At 37.3% G+C, this 27948-nt stretch overlaps 1 protein-coding gene across 1 annotated transcript in view; it reads right to left on the bottom strand.

Annotated features, from left to right (window-relative positions):
- Positions 1–27155, bottom strand: part of ZNF804A (zinc finger protein 804A) — a 353354-nt gene extending 326199 nt beyond the window's left edge. Inside the window, exon 1 of the mRNA XM_005675882.2 lies at positions 26449–27155. Within this exon, the coding sequence (XP_005675939.2) occupies positions 26449–26559 (111 nt within the window). The 5' untranslated portion in view covers positions 26560–27155. The remainder of the gene's footprint in view (positions 1–26448) is intronic.

Raw genomic sequence — 27948 nt, 5'->3', positions numbered from 1 at the left:
GTAGAGATAGGAAAGCACAAAGAACTGGAATGATGAAAAAATGACCAGTTAATACCAACATATATCTCCTCACCCTGACCTTATTTGTGACATTTAAATCCGTATGTCTGTGAGTGTCTGAAATATCTGTGAAAAGCACTTCTCGTTCAACATGTCTAAAAACACACTTACAATATTTATATCACTACCCCTTATGCTAGTGAATGGTACTCACACTTGTACATGCTACAAGAGAGTAATTTAGGAGCATCTCAGCATATCGTTTGATTTCATTTCTCACATAACATTTGTTATATATGCTGCTGATTTCATTTAGTGTGTGTGTGATTATATATATATATATATATAATCTATACACATCTTGAAGAATATATATATTCTTTAAATCGAAGCTATTTTAGCTTAGACTTCTGCAATCGCCCCTTAGCTGGTACGTCAGCATCCATTACAGTATCCACCCCATGCTATCTTTCCCAACACTGAGGGGAATTAGTATTTAAAAAAAGGAATCAAATCATTTGTTCAGTTTACCTTATAAGAATACCCAAATTTTACATTTTCTCAATGTAGCTCAATGTATTCTTCAAAAAGATACATTGAAGTCCTAACTCTCAGTATCTTCAGTTCAGTTCAATACAGTTCAGTCACTCAGTCGTGTCCGACTGTTTGCGACCCCATGAATCGCAGCTCGCCAGGCCTCCCTGTCCATCACCAACTCCCGGAGTTCACCCAGACTCGTGTCCATCGAGTCCGTGATGCCATCCAGCCATCTCATCCTGTCGTCCCCTTCTCCTCCTGCCCCCAATCCCGCCCAGCATCAAAGTCTTTTCCAATGAGTCAACACTTCGCATGAGGTGGCCAAAGTACTGGAGTTTCAGCTTCAGCATCATTCCTTCCAAAGAAATCCCAGGGCTGATCTCCTTCAGAATGGACTGGTTGGATCTCCTTGCAGTCCAAGGGACTCTCAAGAGTCTTCTCCAACACCACAGTTCAAAAGCATCTATTCTTCGGCGCTCAGCCTTCTTCACAGTCCAACTCTCTCATCTATACATGACCACTGGAAAAGCCATAGCCTTGACTAGACTGACCTTAGTCGGCAAAGTAAGGTCTCTGCTTTTGAATATGCTATCTAGGTTGCTCATAACTTTTCTTCCAAGGAGTAAGCGTCTTTTAATTTCATGGGTGCAATCACCATCTCCAGTGATTTTGGAGCCCCCCAAAATAAAGTCTGACACTGTTCCCACTGTTTCCCCATCTATTTGCCATGAAGTGATGGGACTGGATGCCATGATCTTCGTTTTCTGAATGTTGAGTTTAAGCCAACTTTCTCACTCTCCTCTTTCACTTTCATCAAGAGGCTTTTTAGTTCCTCTTCACTTTCTGCCATAAGGGTGGTGTCATCTGCCTATCTGGGGTTATTGATATTTCTCCCAGCAATCTTGATTCCAGCTTGTGTTTCTTCCAGTCCAGCATTTCTCATGTACTCTGCATAGAAGTTAAATAAGCAGGGTGACAATATACAGCCTTGACGTACTCCTTTTCCTATTTGGAACCAGTCTGTTGTTCCATGTCCAGTTCTAACTGTTGCTTCCTGACCTGCATACAGATTTCTCAAGAGGCAGGTCAGGTGGTCTGGTATTCCCATCTGTTTCAGAATTTTCCACAATTTATTGTGATCCACATAGTCAAAGGCTTTGGCATAGTCAATAAAGCAGAAATAGGTGTTTTTCTGGAACTCTCTTGCTTTTTCCATGATCCAGTGGATGTTGGCAATTTGATCTCTGGTTCCTCTGCCTTTCCTAAAACCAGCTTGAACATCAGGAAGTTCTCGGTTCACGTATTGCTGAAGCCTGGCTTGGATAACGACCTTATTTGGAAATAGGATCTTTACAGATGTAATTATTCAAGATGACTAAAATAGGATAGGATGAGCTTTAATACAAGAATGACCTGTGTTTTACAGGAAAAGAAGCAAAGACACAAGGAAGAACATCAACTGAAGATTGACAAAGGCATATATACAAAGAAACAAAGATACCATGTGAATTCAGTTCGGTCACTCAGCCGTGTACAACTCTTTGCGACCTCATGAATCTCAGCACAACAGTCCTCCCTGCCCATCACCAACTCCCGGAGTTCACTCAAACTCATGTCCATCGAATAGGTGATGCCATCCAGCCATCTCATCTTCTGTCGTCCCCTTCTCCTCCTGCCCCTAATCCCTCCCAGTATCAGAGTCTTTTTCAATGAGTAAACTCTTCGCATGAGGTGGCCAAAGTATTGGAGTTTCAGCTTTAACATCAGCCCTTCCATTGAACACCCAGGACTAATCTCCTTTAGGATGGACTAGTTGGATCTCCTTGCAGTCCAAAGGAATCTCAAGAGTCTTCTGCAAAATCACAGTTCAAAAGCATCTATTCTTCAGCACTCAACTTTCTTCACAGTCCAACTCTCACATCCATACATGACCACTGGAAAAGCCATAGCCTTGACTCGACGGACCTTAGTCGGCAAAGTAAGGTCTCTGCTTTTGATTATGCTATCTAGGTTGCTCATAACTTTTCTTCCAAGGAGTAAGCGTCTTTTAATTTCATGGGTGCAATCACCATCTCCAGTAATTTTGGAGCCCAAAAAAATAAAGTCTGACACTGTTTCCACTGTTTCCCCATCTATTTGCCATTAGTGATGGGACTGGATGCCATGATCTTCGTTTTCTGAATGTTGAGCTTTAAGCCAACTTTTTCACTCTCCTCTTTCACTTTCATCAAGAGGCTTTTTAGTTCCTCTTCACTTTCTGCCATAACGGTGGTGTCATCTGCCTATCTGGGGTTATTGATATTTCTCCTGGCAATTTTGATTTCAGCTTGTGTTTCTTCCAGCCCAGCATTTATCACGATGTACTCTGATATAAGTTAAATCATCAGGGTGACAATATACAGCCTTGATTTACTTCTTTTCCTATTTGGAACCAGTCTGTTGTTCCATGTCCAGTTCTAACTGTTGCCTCCTGACCTGCATACAGGTTTCTCAAGAGGCAGGTCTGGTGGTCTGATATTCCCATCTCCTTCAGAATTTTCCACAGTTTATTGTGATCCACACCGTCAAAGGCTTTCGCAGTCAATAAAGCAGAAATAGATGTTTTTTTTCTGGAACTCTCTTGCTTTTTCCATGATTCATCGGATGTTGGCAATTTGATCTCTGGTTCCTCTGCCTTTTCTAAAACCAGTTTGAACATCTGGAAGTTCACAGTTCCCGTACTGCTAAAGCCTCTCTTGGAGAATTTTAAGCATTACTTTACTAGCATGTGAGATAAGTTCAATTGTGTGGTAGTTTGAGCATTCTTTGGCATTGCCTTTCTTTGGGATTGGAATGAAAACTCATCTTTTCCAGGCCTGTGGCCACTGCTGAGTTTTCCAAATTTGCTGGCATATTGAGTGTAGCACTTTCACAGCATCATCTTTCAGGATTTGAAATAGCTCAAGTGAATTCCATCACCTCCACTAGCTTTGTTCATAGTGATGCTTTCTAAGGCCCACTTGCCTTCATATTACAGGATGTCTGGCTCTAAGTGAGTGATCACACCATTGTGATTATCTGGGCCGTGAAGATATTTTTTGTACCGTTCTTCTGTGTTTTCTTGCCATCTATTCTTAATGTCTTCTGCTTCTCTTAGGTCCACACCATTTCTGTCCTTTATTGAGACCATCTTTGCATGAAATGTTCCCTTGGTATCTCTAATTTTCTTGAAGAGATGTCTAGTCTTCCCTTTCTGTTGTTTTCCTCTATTTCTTTGTATTGATCACTGAAGAAGGCTTTCTTATCTCTCCTTGCTCTTCTTTGGAACTCTCCATTCAAATGGGTATATCATTCCTTTTCTCCTTTGCTTTTCACTTCTCTTCTTTTCATAGCTATTTGTAAAGCCTCCTCAGACAGCCATTTTGCTTTTTTGCATTTCTTTTTCTTGGGGATGGTCTTGATCCCTGTCTCCTGTACAATCTCACGAACCTCATCCATAGTACGTCAGGCACTCTGTCTATCAGATCTAGTCCCTTAAACCTATTTGTCACTTCCACTGTATAATCATAAGGGATTTGATTAGGTCATACCTGAATGGTCTAGTGGTTTTCCCTACTTTCTTCAATTTAAGTCTGAATTTGGCAATAAGGTGTGAAGATATCATGTGAATATGAATACCATGTGAAGATGAAGGTAAATACTGAAGTCCTGCTACCACAATCTAGAGAATACCTGAAGCTACCAGGAGCTAGAAGAGGGAAGGAAGAGCCCCTTCCTAGAGTTCAGAGGAGCACAGCCTTGCCCATATCTTGATTTCTGACTTCTGGCCTCAAACTGTGAGAATAAACTTCTGTTGTTATAAGCCATGCAGTTTGTGGTTCTGTGTTATGGCAGTTCAAGCAACCTAAAATAACACACTTAGTGATCAACACTCACCTTCCCTGCTAGACTGTAAGTTTCATGATGGCAGGAAACTTGTGTACTTTTGCTCACTATTACATTTCTAGCGCCTAATCCACAATAGGTACTTATTATTTCACCCACATAAAACACTGGCTTATATTTGGTTTTAATACAAAACATATAAAATGTCAGTGTGTTCTGAAAGCAACTTTAACACTGATTTAATAATAGGTGATGTACTATTGAAATTGACATAGAAATAAGTTTGATATAGCCCAAACGACTATACTGAGCAACTGTCCTTTCACAGCATAACATACTATAATAGAATATAATAGTGGAGAAGGAAAAAGCAACCCACTCCAGTATTCTTTTCTGGAAAATTTCATGGATAGAGGATCCTGGAGAGCTACCATCCATGGGGTCGCAAAGGAGTCGGACATGACTTAGTGACTAGAAATATATAATATAAATCAGTTTTAATAAATAAGGTGAAATTTTATTGAAGGAGAAAGGCAGGTTTTTCATTCAGCATTTTACATATAATTTTAAATACTGTAGTGTATTAAGATTCAGTGCAAAGTGAGGTTCCTATTGGTATAGAGAATTGATCTCAGTAGGCTCCATTTTTCCAGGTTCTGATGCGGTACTTAGCACATTATAAGGTTCCAGTTTGACTCAATCTCTGATGACTATACAAACAGCATTTTTAAAAAGTACAGTCAGAAAGCTATACATTGTTCTGTGGGGAAAGATTATGTCATAAGAAGAAAGACTGCCTATCTCATGACATAATATAAATATGAAAATAATGAAAAATAGATTTAAACTACTAACAGTATACTTATTTCCAGATCTGCTATTATTACTGCACTCTATCAGTGAATTTCACATGTGAGAGACAGGCTACCACAGTGAATATGAGCTCTTGCTCTTGAGACAGATTACTTGAATTTCAGTGATACTTTTAAGTTAGATAAAAATCAAAAATACCTTCCAAATAGGGTTGCTGTGAAGATTACTATGTTAATTCAAACAAATTGCTTGGAAATGTGTCTAGAACATACTATGTACAAATTGATGCTCAATTGTAAAACTGCAGGGGGCATCGAAAGTGTGACATTTCATAATGTCCAAGGCAAACAACATTACAGTTTTTCTTTAAAAATGATAGTGTCTTGGCTATTATAAACAGTGCTGTGATGAACACTGGGGTATACCTGTCTCTTTCAATTCTGGTTTCTTTGGTGCATATGCTGGTACGGGGAGGGAGGAGGGTGGGGGTTTCAGGATGGGGAACACATGTATACCTGTGGCAGATTCATGTTGATGTATGGCAAAACCAATACAATATTGTAAAGTAATTAACCTCCAACTAAAATAAATAAATTTATATTTTAAAAAAATGATACAGTCTTTGGCTATAATAAAATGTTTTATTTCATTCAACTCTTTTTCCTTATACTAATCCAGTCTCTGAATTTGCTTGATAGCACAATCCTATTAACAAAAGACTTTCAAGCTAATATATCAACATAAACATGCATTTCCGCACAGAATAAAACAGTATAAAAACATTTTAACTGAGACAATCACAAATATAAAGATTACTTTCCATATTTCCACTTGCTCCCTATAAAGTATAATATATTGTACACTTTCTAGGGTGCATGCCCCCTACTCTATAGACCACTGCATTACACAGTTTTAGAAGCATAGAACCAAGTCTTTATTGCCTTCCACTGTATTAATAGTGAGTGCAGAATCTGATACACAGAGGTAACCAATTGTATTGCAGAAAGATAGAAATAAATGGATATATACATATATACATATATATATATATACCCCAGAAAATAAATAATTTTTTTAAGCATCATACATAATTATCCAGAAACTAAGTTTTAATTAACTAGACAGGAACTCAGTCTTCAAATTCTCAATCCAGTTCTCTTTGACTTATGCCAACTTAACCATCTAAATATACAGATGAAAGATACAATACAATCTATGCAAATATATGGACAATATAATCAGCATTTAATGCAGATGAATGGAAAATAATTTGTTACTGAGACTAATACACAAGTTTATAATGTATTTTACTAGAAAATTATCAGTGTTCTAAATTTCAATCCTAAGTACCTAAATATTTTAAAAAATTATCTGATAGCATTGTTAAAAATAGAAAGAAAATATTTAACCAGAAAGTAGCTTTTCTAAATGATTCTAAGTAAAGTTAGATATAGGAAAAATGTCTGGGAAAATATAACAAAATTTCCAAGAGTATTTTACATGTGTATGTATGATATTTACTTTCTAATTTTCTAAAGTTTCAAAACTAACATAAATTAATAGCAATGTATATTTGTCTGTGTCTATCTATCAATTAACTACCTACTTATGTCCCAGTAATCTATTCATTGTTCTCGATAACAAGAAGTTAAATTTATAGAAAAATAAATCCATTAAAATCCAATATTCAATTGTGAAATCAATGACATCTACTTCTTTTTAAATATCTACTATAATTGAAAAATAATAATCTACCTTTTACCTTGGATTCTGAAATTATAAAAATATCTGTAGGGTGTTAATGTTTATAGCTAATGGAATGGATCAAGTAATTACGACACAACAATAATTACAACTCTTCTTTATTACATTTCATTTTAATTACTATTTTTCATCTTTTATTTGAAAAATATTTTCCTGTCTCTCCACTTATCTTGTGATACTCTCCTTGAGGATAACTTTCATCAGGCTCAAGCAAGGAGAATAGGTGTGATTTCACACCCTGATGACTAAGCAACTACTAGAGGAGAAAAGGAAAATCATCAGATCATGTTACCACCCTGTTTAATTCATATTTGATGAATAAACACATGAGTACATTTGCCAATTTTTAATGAGAGACAATTGCTAAAATAAAAATCAAATCACTTAGATTCCTCCCTATTGGCAAAATGCAATCTTATTTTCACAGACAGTCTTCCTTTCATTGAAAATCATAGCTGTCCCTTCCTCTTTTTTATGAATCAATTTGCAAAAATAGTAATTTTTATCTTTATGAGCCAATTTATTTAATAGAAAATAAAGCAGTGTATTTTACTTTATATTTGTAGAAATCTCTGTCACACAATTTGTCCCTCTGAATTTATATTAAAGTTATTGAATTCTAATTTCATTGTGTGAAATATTTGGCACACAAAATAGATATGAGGGATTTATAGATAGTAACAAGTTATGATTAAATGCAATTATTCTGTTCTTCATATGCTTCTGTAAGTCTTTAATAGTTTGTATTTTTAATTTATTCAAATAGTATTCCTATTGATCTGTCAAACCTATAAAATCATGTGATATAAAATTAAAATTTATAAAAGCTATAATATTTATTTGCCCAGTAATATTTACTTTTGGAAATGTATATTTAATTTCTAATTTGAGATCTTTTTGTTATTAAGTATAGATTTAATATAAACAGTTTAAAGGACAGAATGAAGAACATGTATTTTGCTAGTAATTTCTAAAATTGGCATTGTATACTTAACAGAACTCTCAGTTATAGTATTCTCTGTAAAATGGAAAGGCTTATAGCATTACTATTATAAAAATATGTAAGTAGATACCACTTACTTAATATGTAAGTAGATACCACTTACTGTGATTGTGACTGTAATACAACTTAGGACAAAATTAGACTGAAGCACTCATAAGCTTTCATAATCTCTGTAAAGATCTATAGATTCTCTTCAATTCTTCATAAGTGTCACAAAATGGCAGAAATCATGGTCCCTGCCTGATTAAAAATCATATGCTTTCTATATTACAAATACATATTTACATAAAATACAACCTTACATATTTACATAAAATATGACCTTACATATTTACACAAAATATGAGTGCTGAAGAATTGATGTTTTTGAACTGTGGTGTTGAAGACTCTTGCGGGTCCCTTGGACTGCAAGGAAATCAAATCAGTCAATCCTAAAGGAAATCAGTCCTTTAGGACTGATATTCAGTCAAAGGACTGATACTGCAGCTGAAACTCCAATACTTTGATGACCTCATGAGAAGAACTGACTCCTTGGAAAAGACCCTGAAGCTGGGAAAGAGTGAAGGCAGGAGGAGAAGGGGATAGATAACAGAGGATAAGATGGTTGGACGGTATCACCAACTCAATGGACACAGTTTGAGCAGGCTCCTGGAGTTTGTGACGGACTGGGAAGCCTGGCATGCTGCAGTCCATGGGGTTGCAAAGAATCAGACATGACTGAGCAACTAAACTGAATAGAACTCATGACCTTACAAGAAATGTGATGCAGGGATTTTATTTTTAGCCATACAGATTTTGTTTCTAGCTTCTGTTTTGTAATGAATTAGACTGACTTCCTTTATTCTCTAGATCCAAAAGTTCCTATATTTTCTCAGCATAAAGACCACCTTAATCCTTAAAAATATTCCTCATCTCTTCAGATCCCAGATACTCCAGAATAGCTTGTATCTACATTTAAAGTTTTTTTATTGAATACACACACACACACACAGACACACACACACACACATACACACACAGAGTTTAGTTAGTCTTGGGTCAAACTGGTGATGATAGAGTAGAAAGTTCTTTACAAATCATACCAAAGGGCTGCTCAACGTCTCCTTTCTGTTCACACATCACAAGGTGCTTTTCTCATTGCCCCTCCCATTCCCTGTTCCTCTCCTCTGCAGCACGGCCAGCAATTAAGGGAAAATAAATTTAGACGCACCAGCATTTTACCAAAAAGACATATTAAAAGGTTTCAGATCTTTTCATTTTCTTGTACTCGCCCTGAAAATAATCTGAGAAAGATGAGAGGATAGCCTACACGTTATGAACTGTCTAAAGCTGAAAGCCAACCCTCTACAAATGTGTGCTGCAAAGCCCAGTGATTAGAAAATGTACAGCTTCTCTTATCTTATTTCTATAAAGGAAAAACCCAATAACGCATGCTGGAATATGATGGTGCTCTCTCAGCTATAAATAACTTGCAGATAATTTATCATCTGCTTTAGTTTGAGAATTTTATTACTCTTAATAGTTAGTAAATAGAATATTGCAAACACTCAAAATGAACAAAGCTGGGGGAAGAAATTTTAAAGTGAATTGAAAATATAAAAAATATCCTAAGACCTGAATTTTACTAAAATAATATTTTTAGTAAAAAGTATCTTTTTTTCCTGCCTTGGTGCACTATGTAATGTATATAGAAACACACCATTTGATACAAATTATTTAGTCTAATTAACTAGTTCTGTTCTGTTACCTATAAGAAGAAAAAGGTACATTAATTTGTCTTCATTGAATACTGCTGCTAAGTTGCTTCAGTCGTGTCTGACTCTGTGTTACCCAGAGATGGCAGCCCAGCAGGCTCCTCCGTCCCTGGGACTCTCCAGGCAAGAACACTGGAGTGGGTTGCCATTTCCTTCTCCAATGCATGAAAGTGAAAAGTGAAAATGAAGTGTCTCAGTTGTGCGGACTCTTAGCGACCCCATGGACTGCAGTCCACCAGGCTCCTCAGTCCGTGGGATTTTCCAGGCAAGGGTACTGGAGTGGGGTGTCATTGCCTTCTCCTCATTGAACACTAGTGATAAGCAAATGCACAGTAATGCAAATTTTAATTAAAGGTCCAGACATTGGTAACAAAAATAGGAAAACAGAGAGATAAAAGAATAAATATATTTTTTTTAAATAAAGCCATGATATTTGGGGAAAATAGTTGTGGATTTATATATACATTTCCTAATTCTGAATCTCTATAACTGGCATAGCCATAAATTCTAGAATATAAAAATGAGGTATTCATTATTTCTGTGCTAAACTAAACAAAATGGAATAGACATGGACATATGTATGTTAAATCTTAGTGTTCATATCCACTCTCCATAGTGTTCACAAGACAGCTATGAATTTAAAACAACTCAGAGGACCTTGATAAGTTCTAAAAATTAAATCTTCTCATTTATAAGTCACAATTGTAACAACAGTTAAAGAGTTGCTGAAATAATTAAATGAAATCAAATATTTTAATGAGTGCTCAAAAACTGAAAACTTTCATTAAATGAGTTGATTTCTTCTTAGGATTTGAAAACATGACTTAGATAAGGTTAATCAAAGACACTTAGATGATTTATCAAACTATATTAAATAACTGACAATTACATAGTTGCTATTGTAGAAACTGACTCTGATGGTATCATAATCACATTACAAACAAAATTCTAAACAATGATAAATGGTAATGCCATATATATAAATAATAAGAATACCAAAGCTTATAAATAAAATATGTAATTGAATTTGAATCTCAGAAGTCATTGAGGTATATCATCTGACAATAAGGATGTAATTAGGAAATATGATTTTACTTTCCTGGTGGCTCAGACAGAAAAAGCGTTTGCCTACCATGCGGGAGAAAGTGAAAGTGAAAGTGAAGTCGTGTCCGATTCTTTGCGACTCCGTGGACTGTAGCCCACCAGGCTCCTCTGTCCATGGGATTCTCCAGGCAAGAATAGTGGAGTGGCTTGACATTTCCTTCTCCAGGGGATCTTCCCAACCCAGGGATCGAACCCGGGTCTCCTGCATTTCAGGCAGATGCTTTATCCTCTGACCCAGATTCAATCCCTGGATTAGGAAGATCCCCTGGAGATGGAAATGGCAACCCACTCCAGTACTCTTGCCTTCAGAATCCCATGGATGGGGAAGCCTGGTGGGCTACAGTCCATGGGGTTGCAAAAAGTTGGACACGACTGAGCAACTTCACTTTCACTTTCTTTCTAGTCTATCAGTGTTAAACCTTTGATACACTTCTCATAAAAGTGCATACTATCACCCTGTATTTCATGCAACTATTTACCTTTACATCTTTTTTATTTTGTAAATTACCTCATGTTTATACATTTACTAGCTCAACCACTTGCTTTGCTACTCAAAATAATAATTTTAAAAAAGCATGAAATGCATTACTACCCTTAATTTCTACATGAAATAATACATTGAAAGCATAGTTGAAAAGGAAATTAGCCAAGTTAACTAAATTGCCTCATGAGGCAGAACCTAGAACTAGACATTTTTTCTGCTTACCACATAGAGTCTTACATTTTCATCCCTTCTGTAGATGTACTCTACTAAATTTTAAGATTATGTCCTTTAGTTATTTTGTACCTAAACTTTTTTTACTAATGTCATTTTTCTTTACAATGAAACAAATGCATTTTTACTAGCTTTCCAAAGGACTACTTGAAGGCAGGGGTGGGATGAAGAGGCGTATTGGGAAGAGAAACTAAGAAAGGACAGAGGAGAACAGGGTCTTGTCTCTCACACTAAGTATCAATGTGTGACATCTAAGCATCCTTCTGGACCAAGACCATTGATACCAAACCAGATGCGGTTTATTCTAGGACAGTGAAAGTCATCTGTGGCTCTTAGGAAAGCTAGATTCCTGGACCTCACCATTGATATTAAGATTTAGTAGTTATGAAGTGAAGTCCAGGATGTTATTTTCCAAATCTTCAGGTGATAATTATGATCACCTAGTTTGGTATCTGTATACCACAGGTCTTCAGTTTTCCTGCAAAGGATAAAACAGGCGATTCACTCATAGGCCATATATAAATGCTAAATTTTATAATCAATTATCTGGCCTATCTTTCATTGGACTCCCTAAAGCACCTATACTCTCTTTTATTTGGCATCTCTCATGTTCTGTCTGAAAAGCAGAAGTCCATGTATTGGCTTTGGAAAGGAGGAAAAACATCTCTTCTTTAAGTATCAATAATGGTAAAAATGATAACTTTGACTATGTGCCAGTCACTGAACCAGAGAATTCCCTTATATTATTTTACCCTTAAAACAGTCCTGTTCACATGTACCCATTTTAAAGCATCTCATCAGAAATTATATATAATTTACGCAATATGATTAAAATAGTGAAGTCGCTCAGTCATGTCCCACTCTTTGCAACCTCATGGACTGTAGACTGCCAGGCTCCTCTGTTCATGGGATTTTCCAGTCAAGTGGATTGCCATTTCCTTCTCCAGAGGATCTTCCCAACCCAAGGATTGAACCCGGGTTTCCTACATTGCAGGCAGACTCTTTACCATCTTAGCAACCAGGGAAACCCATGGTTAAAACAACACTTGCTATACATCAGAAGCTAGATGAATTACAACTTTTGTTATTTTTAGGTATAGACTTAGTTATAGAAACAGAGGTTAAATAACTGGCCCAGGTTACATACCCAGAATTTAAACAAAGGTGTCACTACTTCCTGGGATTATCCCAGGCAAACCAGAATAACAATTAAACATTCTATAATAATTATTTTTTTAAAAAAAAGGAAGGAGAATGATTAGAAGCAGAGGAGAGAGTGAAACACTGTCAAAATGCTCTAGATGTAAAACCCAGCAAAATGTTTCACATCCTCAGGAAAAAAAAAAAAAAACCTGCAGTTCTACAGTTGTCCTAATTCTAGTCAGGTTTTTCCAAGCTAAAAATAACCAAAATTAACTCATTAAATGAAGCATAAGATACATTTATTGGAAGACTATTAGGTAGCTGACAGATTCAAAGGTGACCCTGTTAGAGGAGGCTTGTTGAGGAACCAAAACTGGCAATGTTTGGGCAAAATTCTGCCACTAAAATAGCTTGGAACACTGCAGCTGGATCTTCAGCCCCAGGAACTTTTCACAGACGAGGCTTGGCTGCTGTGTGGCCACTGGAAACACACTGTGGCTCCCTTCTCCTCTTCATCTACTGAAGCTGCCTCAAGCGATCTCCCCTGGACCCTGTGCCTCTGCATTCTCCTGCCTCTGAATAGCCCTTCTTCCATGATGCAGCTAAACTCAAGCTGCCAAAAGGTGGGGAGAAAGAATAACTGCATCCATTTTATTACTGCATATTCTTATTGTTGATCCCATATCACTGTTGTTGAAAAATGGCAAAGCAGAACATTAAATACATCTGTAGATAACATTCTCATAAGAACCAACAGATCCTAAAGGAAAGTGGGTGTCAAGCCAGGGTGGAGAATGAAGAAACAATCCAGGCCGATTCCTATCACTCTAAATGTTTCATCCAAGTCAGAATTATCATCCAAGTCAGAATAATTCTAAGAGTTAAAGGCAGTGCCTTACCAGGACAACAATCTAAACTGGGATAATCCCAGGCAAATCTGAATGTACCATCATCTAGTTGTTTAAACTGATATACATTCATATATTAGCTTATATTCTTCTTTATTGCCTAAGAAGAACTAATGATTTTCTTTCCCTTCCTTCCTTACCTTTTCCTTTCTTTCTTTCTCCATCCTTTCTCTCTCTTTCTTTCTCTGTCTCTCTCTCCTTCTCTCTTTCTTTGTGTCTGCATATGGGTGTAATCAGTGGTGTGCAACTCGCGACCCCATGGGCTATAGCCCACCAGTCAGGCTCCTCTGTCCATGGAATTTTCCAGGCAAGTATACTGGAGCAGGTTGCCATTTCCTTCTCCAGGGGATCTTCCCAACCCAGGGATCAAACCTGTGTCTTTTGCATCTCTTACACTGGCAAGTGGATTCCTTATCACTGCCCCACCTGGGAAGCCATCTCTCTCTATTTATTTTTAATTCCGAGGATTGTGGCCATCCAGTGGAACGTTGGCCATTAAGTTGCTTCGGATTTCTCAAAATCTTTCCAGCATTATTTTCAGATCTCTGATATTATATCTGGTGGCTGAGGTGGGGGGAAGGGGAGTTCTCAATTGCTTTTCAAGTAAATCATCATTTTGCTGTCTGGATCTGGCCAGAACTGCTAGTAGAATTTTATGTGCTGCCTGAGAAACAGACATGCAGACAGCCTGAAACTGGAAAAATAATATGCTCTCTGTTCATCTAGAAAACAGTGAGAGTGTAGCAAGAGAGGAATTAGAGAGAAAGAGAGAAGGAAGGAGGCAGGAGAGCTGTTAGAGGGGTAGACAGAGAGAGAGGAGGTGTGTGCTTGATTTTACTGTGTGTGAACATGTCTATTTGCCTGTGTCCAAGAACAGATATTCTACTTATTTTATGCAAGGTACTGAGAGAAAAGAGATGAATTTCTCACAAGACCTATAGTTTCTATAGCTGACGTAATTGTATTGGCACTTTATTAATAAATCAAAATAGTTGGTATATTTAATGCCTATAAGGTGAATAATTACTCATAGTATTGCATATATACAGAGAAGGCAATGGCACCCCATTCCAGTACTCTTGCCTGGAAAATCCCGTGGACGGAGGAGCCTGGTAGACTACAGTCCATGAGGTTGCTAAGAGTTGGACACGACTGAGCGACTTCACTTTCACTTTTCACTTTCATGCATTGGAGAAGGAAATGGCAACCCCCTCCAGTGTTCTTGCGTGGAGAATCCCAGGTTCGGGGGAGCCTGGCAGGCTGCCATCTATGGGGTCGCACAGAGTCTGACACGACTGAAGTGACTTAGCAGCAGTATAGCGTATATAAACTGAATTATTGATACAGTATTTTAATTAAAATAATTTAACATCATAAGTAAACAATAATCTCAGCAGTTTTTTTCCTTACATTATCAAATCATGCTTACAGCTATGTTAGGCACTGTACAAAGAGGATCAATCTGTTTTGGTTCACTATTATTACTACTATGACTATTATTTAGGTCACGAACCCTTTCTGTGAAATAATAGGCTACCAGATTGTCTTAAATGTGGCTCTTCAGGACAGCAATATGTAACAGGCAACATCTGAAATTTTATTAATATTATTCTACCTAAAATAAAAAGCAAAAACCTTGGAAGTTTTTGAGTAGCAGCACATATCATAGTATCAACTCCTCTAAATCTTGATCCATAAAAAATGCATCTTTCATGTTGTATCAATAATTTCACAATGATTAGTAATACATTCCCCCTAGGAAACCTAATCCCAATTTCTATGGAGGAAACTCCATTAAATTTTAGTAAAACTGGGAAACTTGAGTCTCATATATTTTTTAACTATTCTCTAATATCATGTGTCAATCATGAAATTAATGGTTCGATTTCACAATTTCACATATTTTTTATTTTGTGTTATAGCTATTTTTGTTTTAACAAATAATGGTCATCACAGTCCACTTTCCTTTTGCTTAATAATGCAGTCCCTGAAAATGTCAATAACAACTTAACTATAACAACTATAACAACTATACAACTATACAACTATAACAACTAATTGTAAGATAACTATGACATAAATGGGGTATTAAGAATCATAAATCTAGTAGGTTGGAGGTACTTAGAAGAAACCAAAAATATCAAATTCAAGAATAAAAACTGACACTTTCACAGCCAAGAGTGATAATATAATAGGCCATGGTTAGACAGCAAGGCTATGCTAGCTCCATATTACTACATGTTATCTCATGTGACTGAAGTAGAGAATGGCCAAGAATAATTATTTGAGGAAGTACACAAATAAACTATATAGCAAATACATCATATCTGTTTTGCATTTCTGTACTAACTTGTCGGTTGGTAAAATTTTAAAGTGACTTTTGGTTAATAAACTGTGATAACCCTATAGCTGACAAATTTATTAATGCATGATTATTTGCTATGCCTGTCTATATGAGCAAGAGGAAATGTTATGTCTCCCCCTAGTGTAAATATTAACTTTGTAACACCAGAACTGTAGTGATCCAAGACACTGCAAAGGAATCACAGCTACTGAAATTATTGAAGAGAGTTAAAAGAAATTCCAAGCTTTTCTTAAGAACCAGCATCCTAGGAGTACAAAATATAAGTTTCATGTACTTTATGAGCCAAAGGAATCTCTTATATCTAAAGTATTCATAAGATTTTCATTTCTTTGTCTACTGGAATATTTAGAGCCCAATCCATTTTTAAGGGAGATTTTATGACTCTCGGGGTGAAGATAAACATGTAAGAAATGTCATGGATAAACAGGGATAAAAAAGAAATCTTGATACTATTCAATACTAAAACTGTCCAAATTATGTAAATTTATACATACTGAGGGGCTCAGTTGACAAAGAATCCACCTGCAATGCAGGAGACCCCGGTTCGATTCCTAGGTCTGGAAGATCCCCTGGAAAAGGGATACACTACCCACTCCAGTATTCTTGGGCTTCCCTTGTGGCTCAGCTGGTAAAGAAACTGCCTGCAATGTGGGAGACCTGGGTTCTATCCCTGGGTTGGGAAGAATCCCTGGAGAAGGGAAAGGCTACCCACTCCAGTATTCTGGCCTTAGAGAAGTCCATGGACTAAAGTCCATGGTGTCACAAAGAGTCAGACATGACTGAGCAATTTTCACTTCACTTCCCTTCATACATACTGAATTGAATAGATGAGATTCTAGATATGAATGTTCTAGCATGAAATATTGTCAACAGCTACCCTCATTTATTGGGAGTTTATTAGTGTCAAACCTTGAGTGAATTACTTTACTTGCTTCATCTCATTTGATATGTAAATCTGTTTCCTAGGTAGGCATTGATATTAATATCATCTCTCTTATTTAAGGATCATGTAACTGATGGAGAGGTGAACTTTACCAAGATTATATAGCTAGTGACAGGTTGTGGAAGATTTATCTTTTCTGATCAGTTACCTCTTTATTATTATTATTATTAACATAACACTTTTTTTCTTGAGCTTAGTAATGTGCCTGGCTTAATTAATACTGTTTCCATTCTTTCCTGTATTTGAGTGGTCCTATAACACTTCTTCAGCCCAAGAGATATAAGCAAACACTCTTGAGTAGGACGTCTTTAAAACAAAGAATATTCAACTTTTCATCTGTCCTCTTTACTCATTTTTTCTACCTTAGAATGTAAATGGCTGGAGCACTAAACACCTTACAAATGAAGGGAAAAATACAAATAAAATCAGGGTCTTTAGTCTTGATATTCTTAAGCTACTTTATATCAAAATACACATAGTTTCATATTTTAAGTATATTAAAATTTTTATATAAAATGCTATATAGGTACAAAGTTGATATTTGGGATTCTGGTTACTAAAAGTCTTACTCTCTATTAATTGATACAGGGGATTATTTAGGATCTGAGCCCAGGTCCATCTGGTTATAAAGTATGCTTTCAACCAGCATATTTCCCCTGATATGCTTGGAGGCCACTATATCATGTCATTTGAGACCCTTTCATTAAACAAAGAGAGAATTCCATATTATATCCCATCTTCCTGTCTTTGACCACTTGTAAGTAAAATCAGGTTCAAATCTCTCATCATTAATCCCTTCTTTCTCTGTAATTGGTCTCACTTCTTCCTCTATTACTTATTGTTCAAAACTCTTGCTTTTCCATAATTCAATGAGTTTGGCAACTTTTGAAATTCCCTCTAAACAAAATTGGCTTGTTTCACATCAAATTCTTTAGGTGTTTCCTATCTGAAGGACAAAAACAAGGCGATTTGGCTAGGGTAACCTTGAATCACTGTTAATGCACTGACCTTCCCCAAGCCCCTACTCCCAGGGGCTGAATATGGAAGGAAATTTGTGCACTAGAACTAACAATGCCCCTCTGACATGGTAATTCAACAAAAGTCAGGAGAAAGATCCGAAGCTCAGAATAGGGTTGTGTATAATTCAGATGGTAAAGAATCTGCCTGCAATATGGGAGAGAACCGGGATTTGATCCCTAGTGTGGGAAGATTTCCTGGAGGGGGGTGGGGGGACACTGCAATCCACTCCAGTATTCTTGCCTAGAGAAATCTCCATGGACAGAGGAGCCCAGCAGGCTACAGCCCATGGGGGTTTGCAAAGAATCAGACACTTCTGAGTGACTAAGAACGCACATAATTCAGTCTTAAAGGAGGCATCCAAGTTGCCCAAGAACTCTTGAGTACCTCCCACAGGATTTCTCCTCTGTCCTGGTTCACCATACCACTGCTAATTACTATCTGCACTGGGATTATCAGAACCCACTTTAAACAACCCTGTATTTCTAATAATATCAGTTGCCACAAGAACCCCAGAATTCCCCAATTTTTCTTCATTTCCTGGACTTCAATCTCCACTGGATTATGTTACATCCTCTTTTATGACAAAATTCTCTATATCATTACAGGTCTTAAAACATTTGGATTGTGTCTTGAATTCAGAAGAGTACTTTATCAATGAAATCTCTATAGCTTCAGAGTTTTCACTGAAGTTTCACTTCACCATTTTGCTCCCACTGAAGTTTGTCTCTCTTGAAAATCCTTTCTTCTGAATCTCTCTCAAGAGACAGGTGACTGTTTATCTCCAAGAGTCCTCCTAAGGAAGTGCCAGCACAAGATAATATTGTCCACACTCCAGCTTGGTAATCTTCAATCATTCTCCTCCCTTCCCTCATCTCTAAAACTCCCCAGCTTTGGAATTCGTTTCCGTGAAATGCTCCTCTGATGGTCTTGCAACCATCCATGTCATATTTGAGAAAGGAAAGAGCAGCCCCTGGGAAACGTCAGGCACACTTGTCTAGTTCCAAAAGTAAGGTATGGTTCTGTGATCAAACATACACAGGCTCACAGGTCCACTAATACCAGACAAGGTCACTGATGAGTACAAAGTTAAGTAGGAAAAAACAAGACCACTTTGCAATCGTGTTTGGGGATAGACAAAAACAAACACACTGTTTTTGTTATGAAACATCCCCATCTGTCAGCCAAAACAAGCAAAAGCTGCTTCCTTACCAACTACAGCTTTACCCTAACTCTGTTCCTCTTGCCTATTAGAGAAAAAGCATTAAGAAAACCAATCACAGAACTGGCCCTTCATTCTCAAAGAACAACCCAGAATGAAACAGTATTTTAATAAACTTCAGAAAAGCACCTTACACAATCCCCAAACCTATAAAATTCGCCCATATTCCCTCTTCATGAGATGTATCAAGGTTGCCCTTGGAGTGCACTTCATCTTGTTCCAACAAGGACCAGTATGCAGCATGTCCTGCTTGGTTCAACTAGTGTGATGTACTGGTAGTTTCTGGCTGGTAGTATATTTTTCATGAAGACTTTTTTTTTTAATAAAACTTAAGTTCTTCATTACACAGCCACCCATTAAAGGCAACTTTCTTAAATTTAGGTTACCAAAATGTATACTTTTGATATTAAGTTTTAAAATACTTTCTCTCATTTAAAGTTGGCCTGATTTCTTAATGTACAATAAATGCATGTATGATTAGTTATTTAAGTTGAACAGATAAGAATATATTTTACAGTTTTATAAAGGTTTATGGGAAAAGGCAGGCTTCCTTGATAGCTCATTTGGTAAAAAGCTCAGTTGGTCTCCTGCCTGCAGTGCAGGAGACCCTGGTTTGATTCCTGGGTCGGGAAGATCAACTGGAGAAGGGATAGGCTACCCACTCCCAGTATTCTTGGGCTTCCCTTGTGGCTCAGCTGGTAAAGAATCTGCCTACAATGCAGGAGACCTGGGTTCCATCCCTGGGTTGGGAAGATCCCCTGGAGAAGGAAATGGCAACCCACTCCAGTATTACTGCCTGGAGAATCCCATGGACAGAGGAGCTGGTGTGTCACAGTCTATGGGCTCACAAAGGGTCAGACACACCTGAGCAATTAATTCTTTCACTTCACTTCACTCTGGTTGACACCTAAAACCAGTCATCACACTTAGCATAGCTCATTTTTCTAAAGCTATGTAAGTAAAGACTGTTTTCTTACTATTTGAGTATAGCATTGTCATCATAAACATTTAATACATTAAATGTACTTACACTTAGGAAAGTATATAACTTTTTTCTAATGGTGCCAAACCATTATGAAGGAGTCCAGAGTACTACATCAGGTAATGGACTCTGCTATTTTGACAACTAGGATTGAGTTTTAATTATTTATTATCCCACTTTATCTTATACTGTGCTAGGAAGTATAGTGTAATACATTTATAAAATTAACAAAACTTTGCCAGTTGAAAACACAATCACAATATTGTATACATGCTAAGAATTTTCTCAGAAGCAAAGGATAATTTAGATGAGATAAAACAGATCAAATGGTTCCAGGCTAAGATTTTAGAGAACAGAATTAATAAAATTATTAACTTTGTGGTCTGAGCCACCAGGGAAACCCCAAGAATACTGGAGGGGTAGATTCAAGTCTCCCGCATTGCAGGCAGATTATTTACTGTCTGAGTCACCAGGGAAGCCCAATATTGTAATTAGCAGTATGAAAAAGTGACAGATATAAATAATTTTGCTATGAATTGTGGCTTCAGCATACTACAGGTTAAAAAGATTACTTTTTCTTTCTCTCTGAAAGGATTACTCAAACTCTTTATACAACAACTGCCTTCAATAATAATATCTCAGGTAAATAAGATCACTGGAGAAAATTATTTCAACCCTGTATTATGGTTACATTTATTAAAAAGTATGATTTCTTCTGTATATAATACTTTCAAAAACTATTTTCTAAGTATACTATATGACTTAAACATGTATATTAAAAGTATGTTAAAGAATAAAATTATATTCAAAATTAATTTTTTTAAAAAACCAAAAACAACACAAATTACCAAAAACACCAGTGGTCCCAGTGAAAGTTTGCCTAGATATATGATCTGGAAAATACTGTAAAGCAGTCCAGCCAATATATAGTAAACAGTACAGAAAGATGAACATGCGGAAAACTTTTCAGAAGACTCCTGTCTACCTAAAAGTTGGTACTATGAAGGGCAGAATGACGGAAATGTTTCTGTCTACCCTTATGTAAAATTTGGTTCTCAGACTAAACAAGGGATGGAAAATTCAAGTGCCTTCATTGATCAGGACTGTATAACTAGATAAATAAACTTATATAACAGTAAAAACAAAAATAGTATAAACAGTAGCAAACTGTGAAGTGTATTCCTCTTTGAATGGTATTTAAGCTCAAATATGTTAAAATACAGTGCATACTCAAGAAACTACTTCTGCCACCTGAATTTGGTCCTGCATACAACCATCTGAAACCTCTGGATTAGTGGTCTCCAAAACTCTTGCTGTATTTTCAGCAAAAAAATAGTAACAGTCATCAATAAACCAGAAAATACTGGTGCATAACAGAGAAGTTATATCACAGGATAGCGTGTCACTATTTGAATTTCAACTATCAAAAATAACTTATACAATATTTGATAAACCAAAAAGGACATGTTGGAATCATGGCTATTACTTGACAACATTTGTCTTAAAATACTGCTTACATTTTTGAATAGGTTATAATATCAATATTTCAATCTTATTATCCTCACTCCAATAATGTGTTCTGAAAATGCACGTGCTGTAAAGCTCTGCTGGAATAAAAAAACAAGTACGACAAAGAATATATGACACCTCAAGTTCAGAAAAGTGAGACACAAGATGGTCTTTGACTCTCAATGCATGATAGTGTAAAAGAAACTTGGAAAAAATATATAACTGACTATACGACTAAGTCTATAGTGTGGGGAAGTTTAGTCATTTATTATTCACCCTAATCCACCTTCATTCTTGACCATTCTTGAGGATATTAATCTAACAATGATAACATCTCAGTAGCATAAATTTGACAACTTGTTTCTTTAGTCTTAGGCACAATCCTAAATGTGCCACATAAATGGGTTTTAGTGAGTGGAGAAACCTTTTCAATTATAAACTGTAGGAGATACAGAAACATGTAAGGGAATGACATAATACTATTATAATGATAATGAGAGCAAGTTCATATAGTATATTTCAAAGACCTATCTAATTTTAGTGAGTTCCTGTATACACAAAGGAAAAATCCAAGAAATTTTTCATACTTTCAAAATGAATATATACAAAAATATCTTGAGTAACAAGAACATATAAACTTGTCAAAATTTGTGAATATTTTTCAACACATTCAAAATGAACAGACACATACATGAATACATCTTAACACAATATTTAGTGCATAATGCTTAGCACAGAACCTGTAGTGCCTAGACTAGTGCTTTGCAATTAATGCATCTTAGTAAATCTGAATGAACTAAATAACAATATGTTTAGAAATGATTAATAAGTCAATACATCTTTTCTTAACAAACCTGGTACTAAATATTTTGGAAATGGAGGACAGCCTTCAGAAGCAAGGTTTAGGCAAGACAAAAATTATCCATGTTCACATGAAATAAACAAGAAATAAAATAAATTTGAATTCAAACTATTCTGTGAGTCTGGTACTATTTATTCACACCTAAAGAGAAGTGGAAAAGAAGAATGTCCTCAAACAATAGATGACACCAATACCTCTTTATCAGTATGGAGATTATGGCACCAATTGCTATAGATTCTCTAATTTAGCATAAAAATTATGAAGATAATTTGTCTAGAGTCAGGAAATCTGCATTATAATAATGACTCACTTTTTTACCTCAAATCAGCACTTCTTTTTTCTGAATTTAATAGTCTTTACACAGACATAAAACTCTGGTGAAATAAAAGAATGCTGGCAACTGACAATGCAATAAACAAATTAGTAATGATTTCCAAAGTTCCACAAACTCCAAATTCCATAATAAAAGTGATTACATACATATGTAAATTATTTTTTAAACTATTTTTTAATATTTTGTATTACAATTTTTAAATAATTAGGGCAAAAAAACTTTTGTGGATCGATTATAAAATATAAATATAAGAGAATGTCTTTATCCAATAAACAAATGCATACACAATGGTGGTTTGAGATAATCTAAGTAAAAACAATGAGAATACATGATGCTAAACTTTATTCACTGTTATTAAACCACATAACTTATTTAGACATATTCTGGAACACTAATAAAATATTAGCTAATTTTTTAGTCCATGGAATTAAAGCTATATCACAGATATGATACTGTTTACAACAGAAATCATCACAAGTAGAGTGACCTTTGTCTTTGAAGCTAAGACCTTGCAAAATGGAGATTTGTGTATTTTCAGTTAACTGTGAAGAGAAGTATATTTAAAGGCTCAGGAATAGGGTCAAGGTTAACAACAGGCTTAGTCATTAATTATCCTCAAAAATGTATTGTGTGAGTGACATAATATGACCTTTGGAAAGGTCTCTACATTTTTATAATCTCCTCAGTATGAATATGAATTCTGGATTTAGGACTAAAGCAATTAATTAATGTCATTAAACATTGAGTTTTATTCTGTAAGTAACTTTATAGATAACTTCTAATTCATGAAAGAACACTGTATCAACAATTATAGCCTATCTTAAATCAGTTCAATAATTTTAAAGACTATAAAATAATGTTTTAAAAATATGAATTTAAAAAATATTTGGAATATCCATTTGCTTTCCAGTGGCTGAAAATAATTGGAATTTCTTTGGGAAAAAAAATCCCTAAATGGATTTTACATTTTAAGTAAAAATTTTTTTTCCTGAAATAGGAAAAAAAATCTTGAGATATTATTAAAATTCTTTAAACCTAACAAATTTTAAAATGCAAAAATGTGATGATGTTTTTAAAGGTAAAGTTCACAATATGTTAAAATCAAATAGGCAAAAAAGTAAAAAAGATCTCATAACTTCACTCTATGACATGACAATAGAAATCCTTACATGAAAATTGTGGAACATATATATTTTGTAAGATAATATTTGTGTTTCTTATTAAGGTTGTTATTTCTAATAAGTCTCAGGTTCAGTTTCCTGTTTTTAGCTTGCAGTAAGTTTTAATTTATAATAAGCTCTCATAGCATCTTACATGCTGTAAAGAATACAGTTTTTGATAAGTATAGAAAAGTATTTAATTTAAAAATTCATTTATGAATATATTTAGAATCTCTTCTATTATAAAAACAGGTTTGAGTCTCATTCTCTTCAATAACAAATCATCAAAAGACACAGAAAGCAAACATGACATATATTACTTTTTAAATTAATATTTTCAATTATGGAGGAACCATATATGAAAATCTACATCATTTCAGTCAGTATAAATCTCTTGCACAGGAAACACAAACTTGGGCAGTTTGTAAGCACAACGTTGAAGGATTAGCTACAAAGTTCACATAATTTTTTTTTACTATAAATAAGAGAAACATGATAGGCCTATTTCTAAGCCTTTTTAATGGAATTTGTTGCTTCTGACATTTGCATATATTTAGATTTATTCCTCTAATTTAGATAGCTTCATTTAAACATCTATCTTAATTTGAAGAGAAAACAGGCAGGTCTACACTTTAACGTATCTTTTGTCAACATGAGTGATAAAGAACTAATCAACTTCAAACATACAACAAATATCAGCCTAATCAAGTTCAATCATTGTTGGAAGCCCAAAGTTGACTTGAGAATCAAGATTACGGAATTTTAACAAGTTGAGTTTTGGCAAATATTTTTTTTTTCCCCTATGAACTTTATTTACTGGTTTTATTACCTACACCATTATTATAATTATGGAGATGAGATCTTGTTCAATAACTCTGTCTTTTCTTATAAGTGAAACATGACTTAAAAAACAAACCAGTGCATACTTTCTTCAAAACAAAGTGTTTCCCCCCTAAAAAAATTACCTTTACATATTGTTGAGTTCTCTGAGTCTAGCCAAAACATTTTCCATCATTCCCTCAGCCTGTGCCTATTGCTCTGTACGGTACTCTACTGGAAGACCACAGAAGAGTATTTTCTTTGATCAACAACAGTAAACAATCTTATCCAGACAAGAATAAAAGCAATAAACCAACTCTGTTTCTTTATGTCTTAAATGAGCTGAGACGAAGGTATCCAAGAGATTTCAAGGTTGAAAAGAAAATAATCAAATAAATCACATCAATGTCAGAATTTACTTAAAACTTCAGAAGAGAACTTTTCATTCTTGGAAAACACATGCACAGCACATTTTTTAAAAATTATGTAGAATATTTTAAGATATATAAAGAAATGCAAGTTAAGAATACTCTACTTTTGGACTGATTGAGTCTGTCCTTACACTTTTCTACTTATTCAGGGCTAAGCAGTCATCACTTTGTATAGTGGGGGTGGGGGGTGTTGCTTGCTAAAGGAACCAGACTTTAGTGATGCATATATTTGCATACTATCACCTCACTCTGGCTCTACTCTGCCTTACTAAGCCTAATAAGTCTTCCCTCCTAATAAGCCTTCCCTATACTTCCTTTTTCTTATTTATTGAAGTGCATACTTCTCAGGAGATAGGAGGACTTGCGAATCAGTTCTGCAAGGAGGTTTTGTAGCTAAGAGGGAATGGGAAAGGAAAAAGTAAGAGCTGTGGCCCTGAACTATCTTAATGCTCAGCACATTTCTCACCAATCAGGAGTCCTTTTCATCCTAGAATGCTGAAAAAAGCAGCTCTGTGGTCCAGTGAGAACCTTCCAGGACTGCACGAGCTCTGTCTGGCACGTTTTTCCTTTTTGGCTCTGATTGTGTCAGAATGCTCACCGCACACACTTATCTACAACCTCTTTTGAGTCAATAGCTTAAAGTTGATGGCCTGGGGTTCTGTAGTCACTCTGTTAAGCTTTGTACTGACAACTTCTCACTACAGAAGTTTGCTGCCAGTCCTTCTAGAGACAGCCTGAACACAAACTCCTGACACCATCACTCAATCCCGCCACTTGCCCCGGGCCACCAGTCACATGGCTCTCTGCCTCCATAAAGACATCCACATCCTTATTCACCTTCAGCTTCCTAAGCCGACGGAGGTTATAGGGTCACTTGGGGTTAGGGTTATTTCCGTTTCTTTCTTAAAAGAGGTCCTGTTAACACAATTTGCATCAAATAAGAAGAAACTGTGGTAATTTTCACCGGTGCAAATGAGGTGGAGAGTCCGGAGCGTTGGGGGAAGCGTAAGCCAAAGCCTTGGATCACAGCTTCCCTGAGATTCCTGCCTTTTTCTACACCAAATTCTCACCCCACGCCCACAAGATAAAGAAACGAATATACTGTAAACCAGACTGAACAGCGACACCCCAAAGCCTCACAGTAACCTCAATCCTCTAAATGCCCTCTTAAAAAGGAGAGAGAGGAGAGAAGCGATTACCAGAGTTTTGTTCCCGTTCTTGCTGAGAGGGCCCCGGAAAACTCCCTTGATGTTGCGAAAGTGTCCGTTGCTGAGATGCGTGGAGCTGATGACAATGTAGTAACACTCCATGGGGCAGCCGCCGCCTCCTCCGCCGCAGCCGCCGCTTCCATGCACCCCGCGCCCGCCGCCGCAGCGCGCCGGGGCCCGGGAGGGTGGGTGAGGGACCCGCTGGGAGGGCGAACCGCCGCCTCTCTCGCACGCCCTCCGGAGACAGGCTCACTACGCGCTTCTGCCCTGCGCGCCGAGGCTCCTCCGCCTCTGCATGCTCGCCGCGCTCTCCCTAGCAGGCTCTGTTGCTCTCCTAATTTCGCCTAAGGGCGATGCGCCCCGCGGGAGGATCCCGGGCTGGGAGGGGCCGGACAGCCGGAGAGGAGCCCAGCGCGAGTTAGTGCCGGCCGCGCGGCCGAGCGAAGCCGGGCAGCGGGAGCCGCCCGAGCGGCAGCGGCGGCGGCGGCAGCAGCATCCCCCGCGCTCCGCGCCCGCACTCGGAGTTGCTGCTGCTGGCAGGCATGAGTGTTATTATATTGAGCGGCGTTGCCGGTCCATTGCACTGAGCCAATGGCAGGGAGCCACTGGGCTGATACTGAGAGCTGTCAGAGGAGTACATCTGTCACCCGCGGCCTCCCCCCCGCACTCCCCCGCCGCCGCCGCCGGGACCCACGGCCGCGCCGGGCCGGGCACGAGTGGGAGCGCGCGGCGAGCGGGCCGCCCCCCGCGCGGCGCCGCGGCGGCTGAGGGCCAGGGACGCGACGGGCACCGCGGGCGGGCGGCAGAGCGGCCCGCGACCGAGAAGTGGGAGACTCCTCTAAGGTGGGGGCGGAGGGGAGAATGTGGAGACACACATTTCTTGCCTAGCAGTCGGGGAAGGGGGGAGGAGACGATAAGGGGGATAAATAAATTAATAATTCAGGATGAAAAGCCAACCGCTTCCAACTGCCGCGTTTCCAGTCAGGTGCCAGCAGCTGCTTCTCTCTTGCGATAGTTGCTACCCATTTGGGTTTGGCTTATTTGATTTTATTTGGTTTTTAATGTGGTTTTTAGGATGGAGACTGAATCCTTTTGAGTCTTAAGAGAAAGAAAATGTCCCTCCACCCACCACCACCACCACCACCCATTTGTAGAGATCTTGTGTTGATAGTTTGAGGGCTGGGGAGGGATACGAGTGAAGTGGCTAAAAGGGAAAAGATTCTTGGCTTCTGTGCTCCTCGACCCGGAGTTCCCCTCACCCACGTCCCCTGAGAACCTGGGTTCTTCCTAAATTGCCAAAGCAGAACGGAAAGCGATGCTTTGCCGCAAAGAAGCTGCTGCTACGAGCTTGCTTTGCATTTCTGTACAGCTCTTTTCCCGCTACAGAGTGGTAGCAAACAAAAGCCTTTGCCCTAGAAGCGACCTGAAAGGAAAATCTCTCTCAAAGGAACTAATGGGTTCGTTAGGCAAGTAGGGATGGGTTCTGCCGCG

The sequence above is a fragment of the Capra hircus genome, chromosome 2, assembly GCF_001704415.2.
Source record: "Capra hircus breed San Clemente chromosome 2, ASM170441v1, whole genome shotgun sequence".
In the NCBI taxonomy this organism is placed as follows: domain Eukaryota; kingdom Metazoa; phylum Chordata; class Mammalia; order Artiodactyla; family Bovidae; genus Capra; species Capra hircus.
Note: the sequence above shows the minus strand (reverse complement) of the source record. Positions and strands in the feature narration are given on the sequence as shown.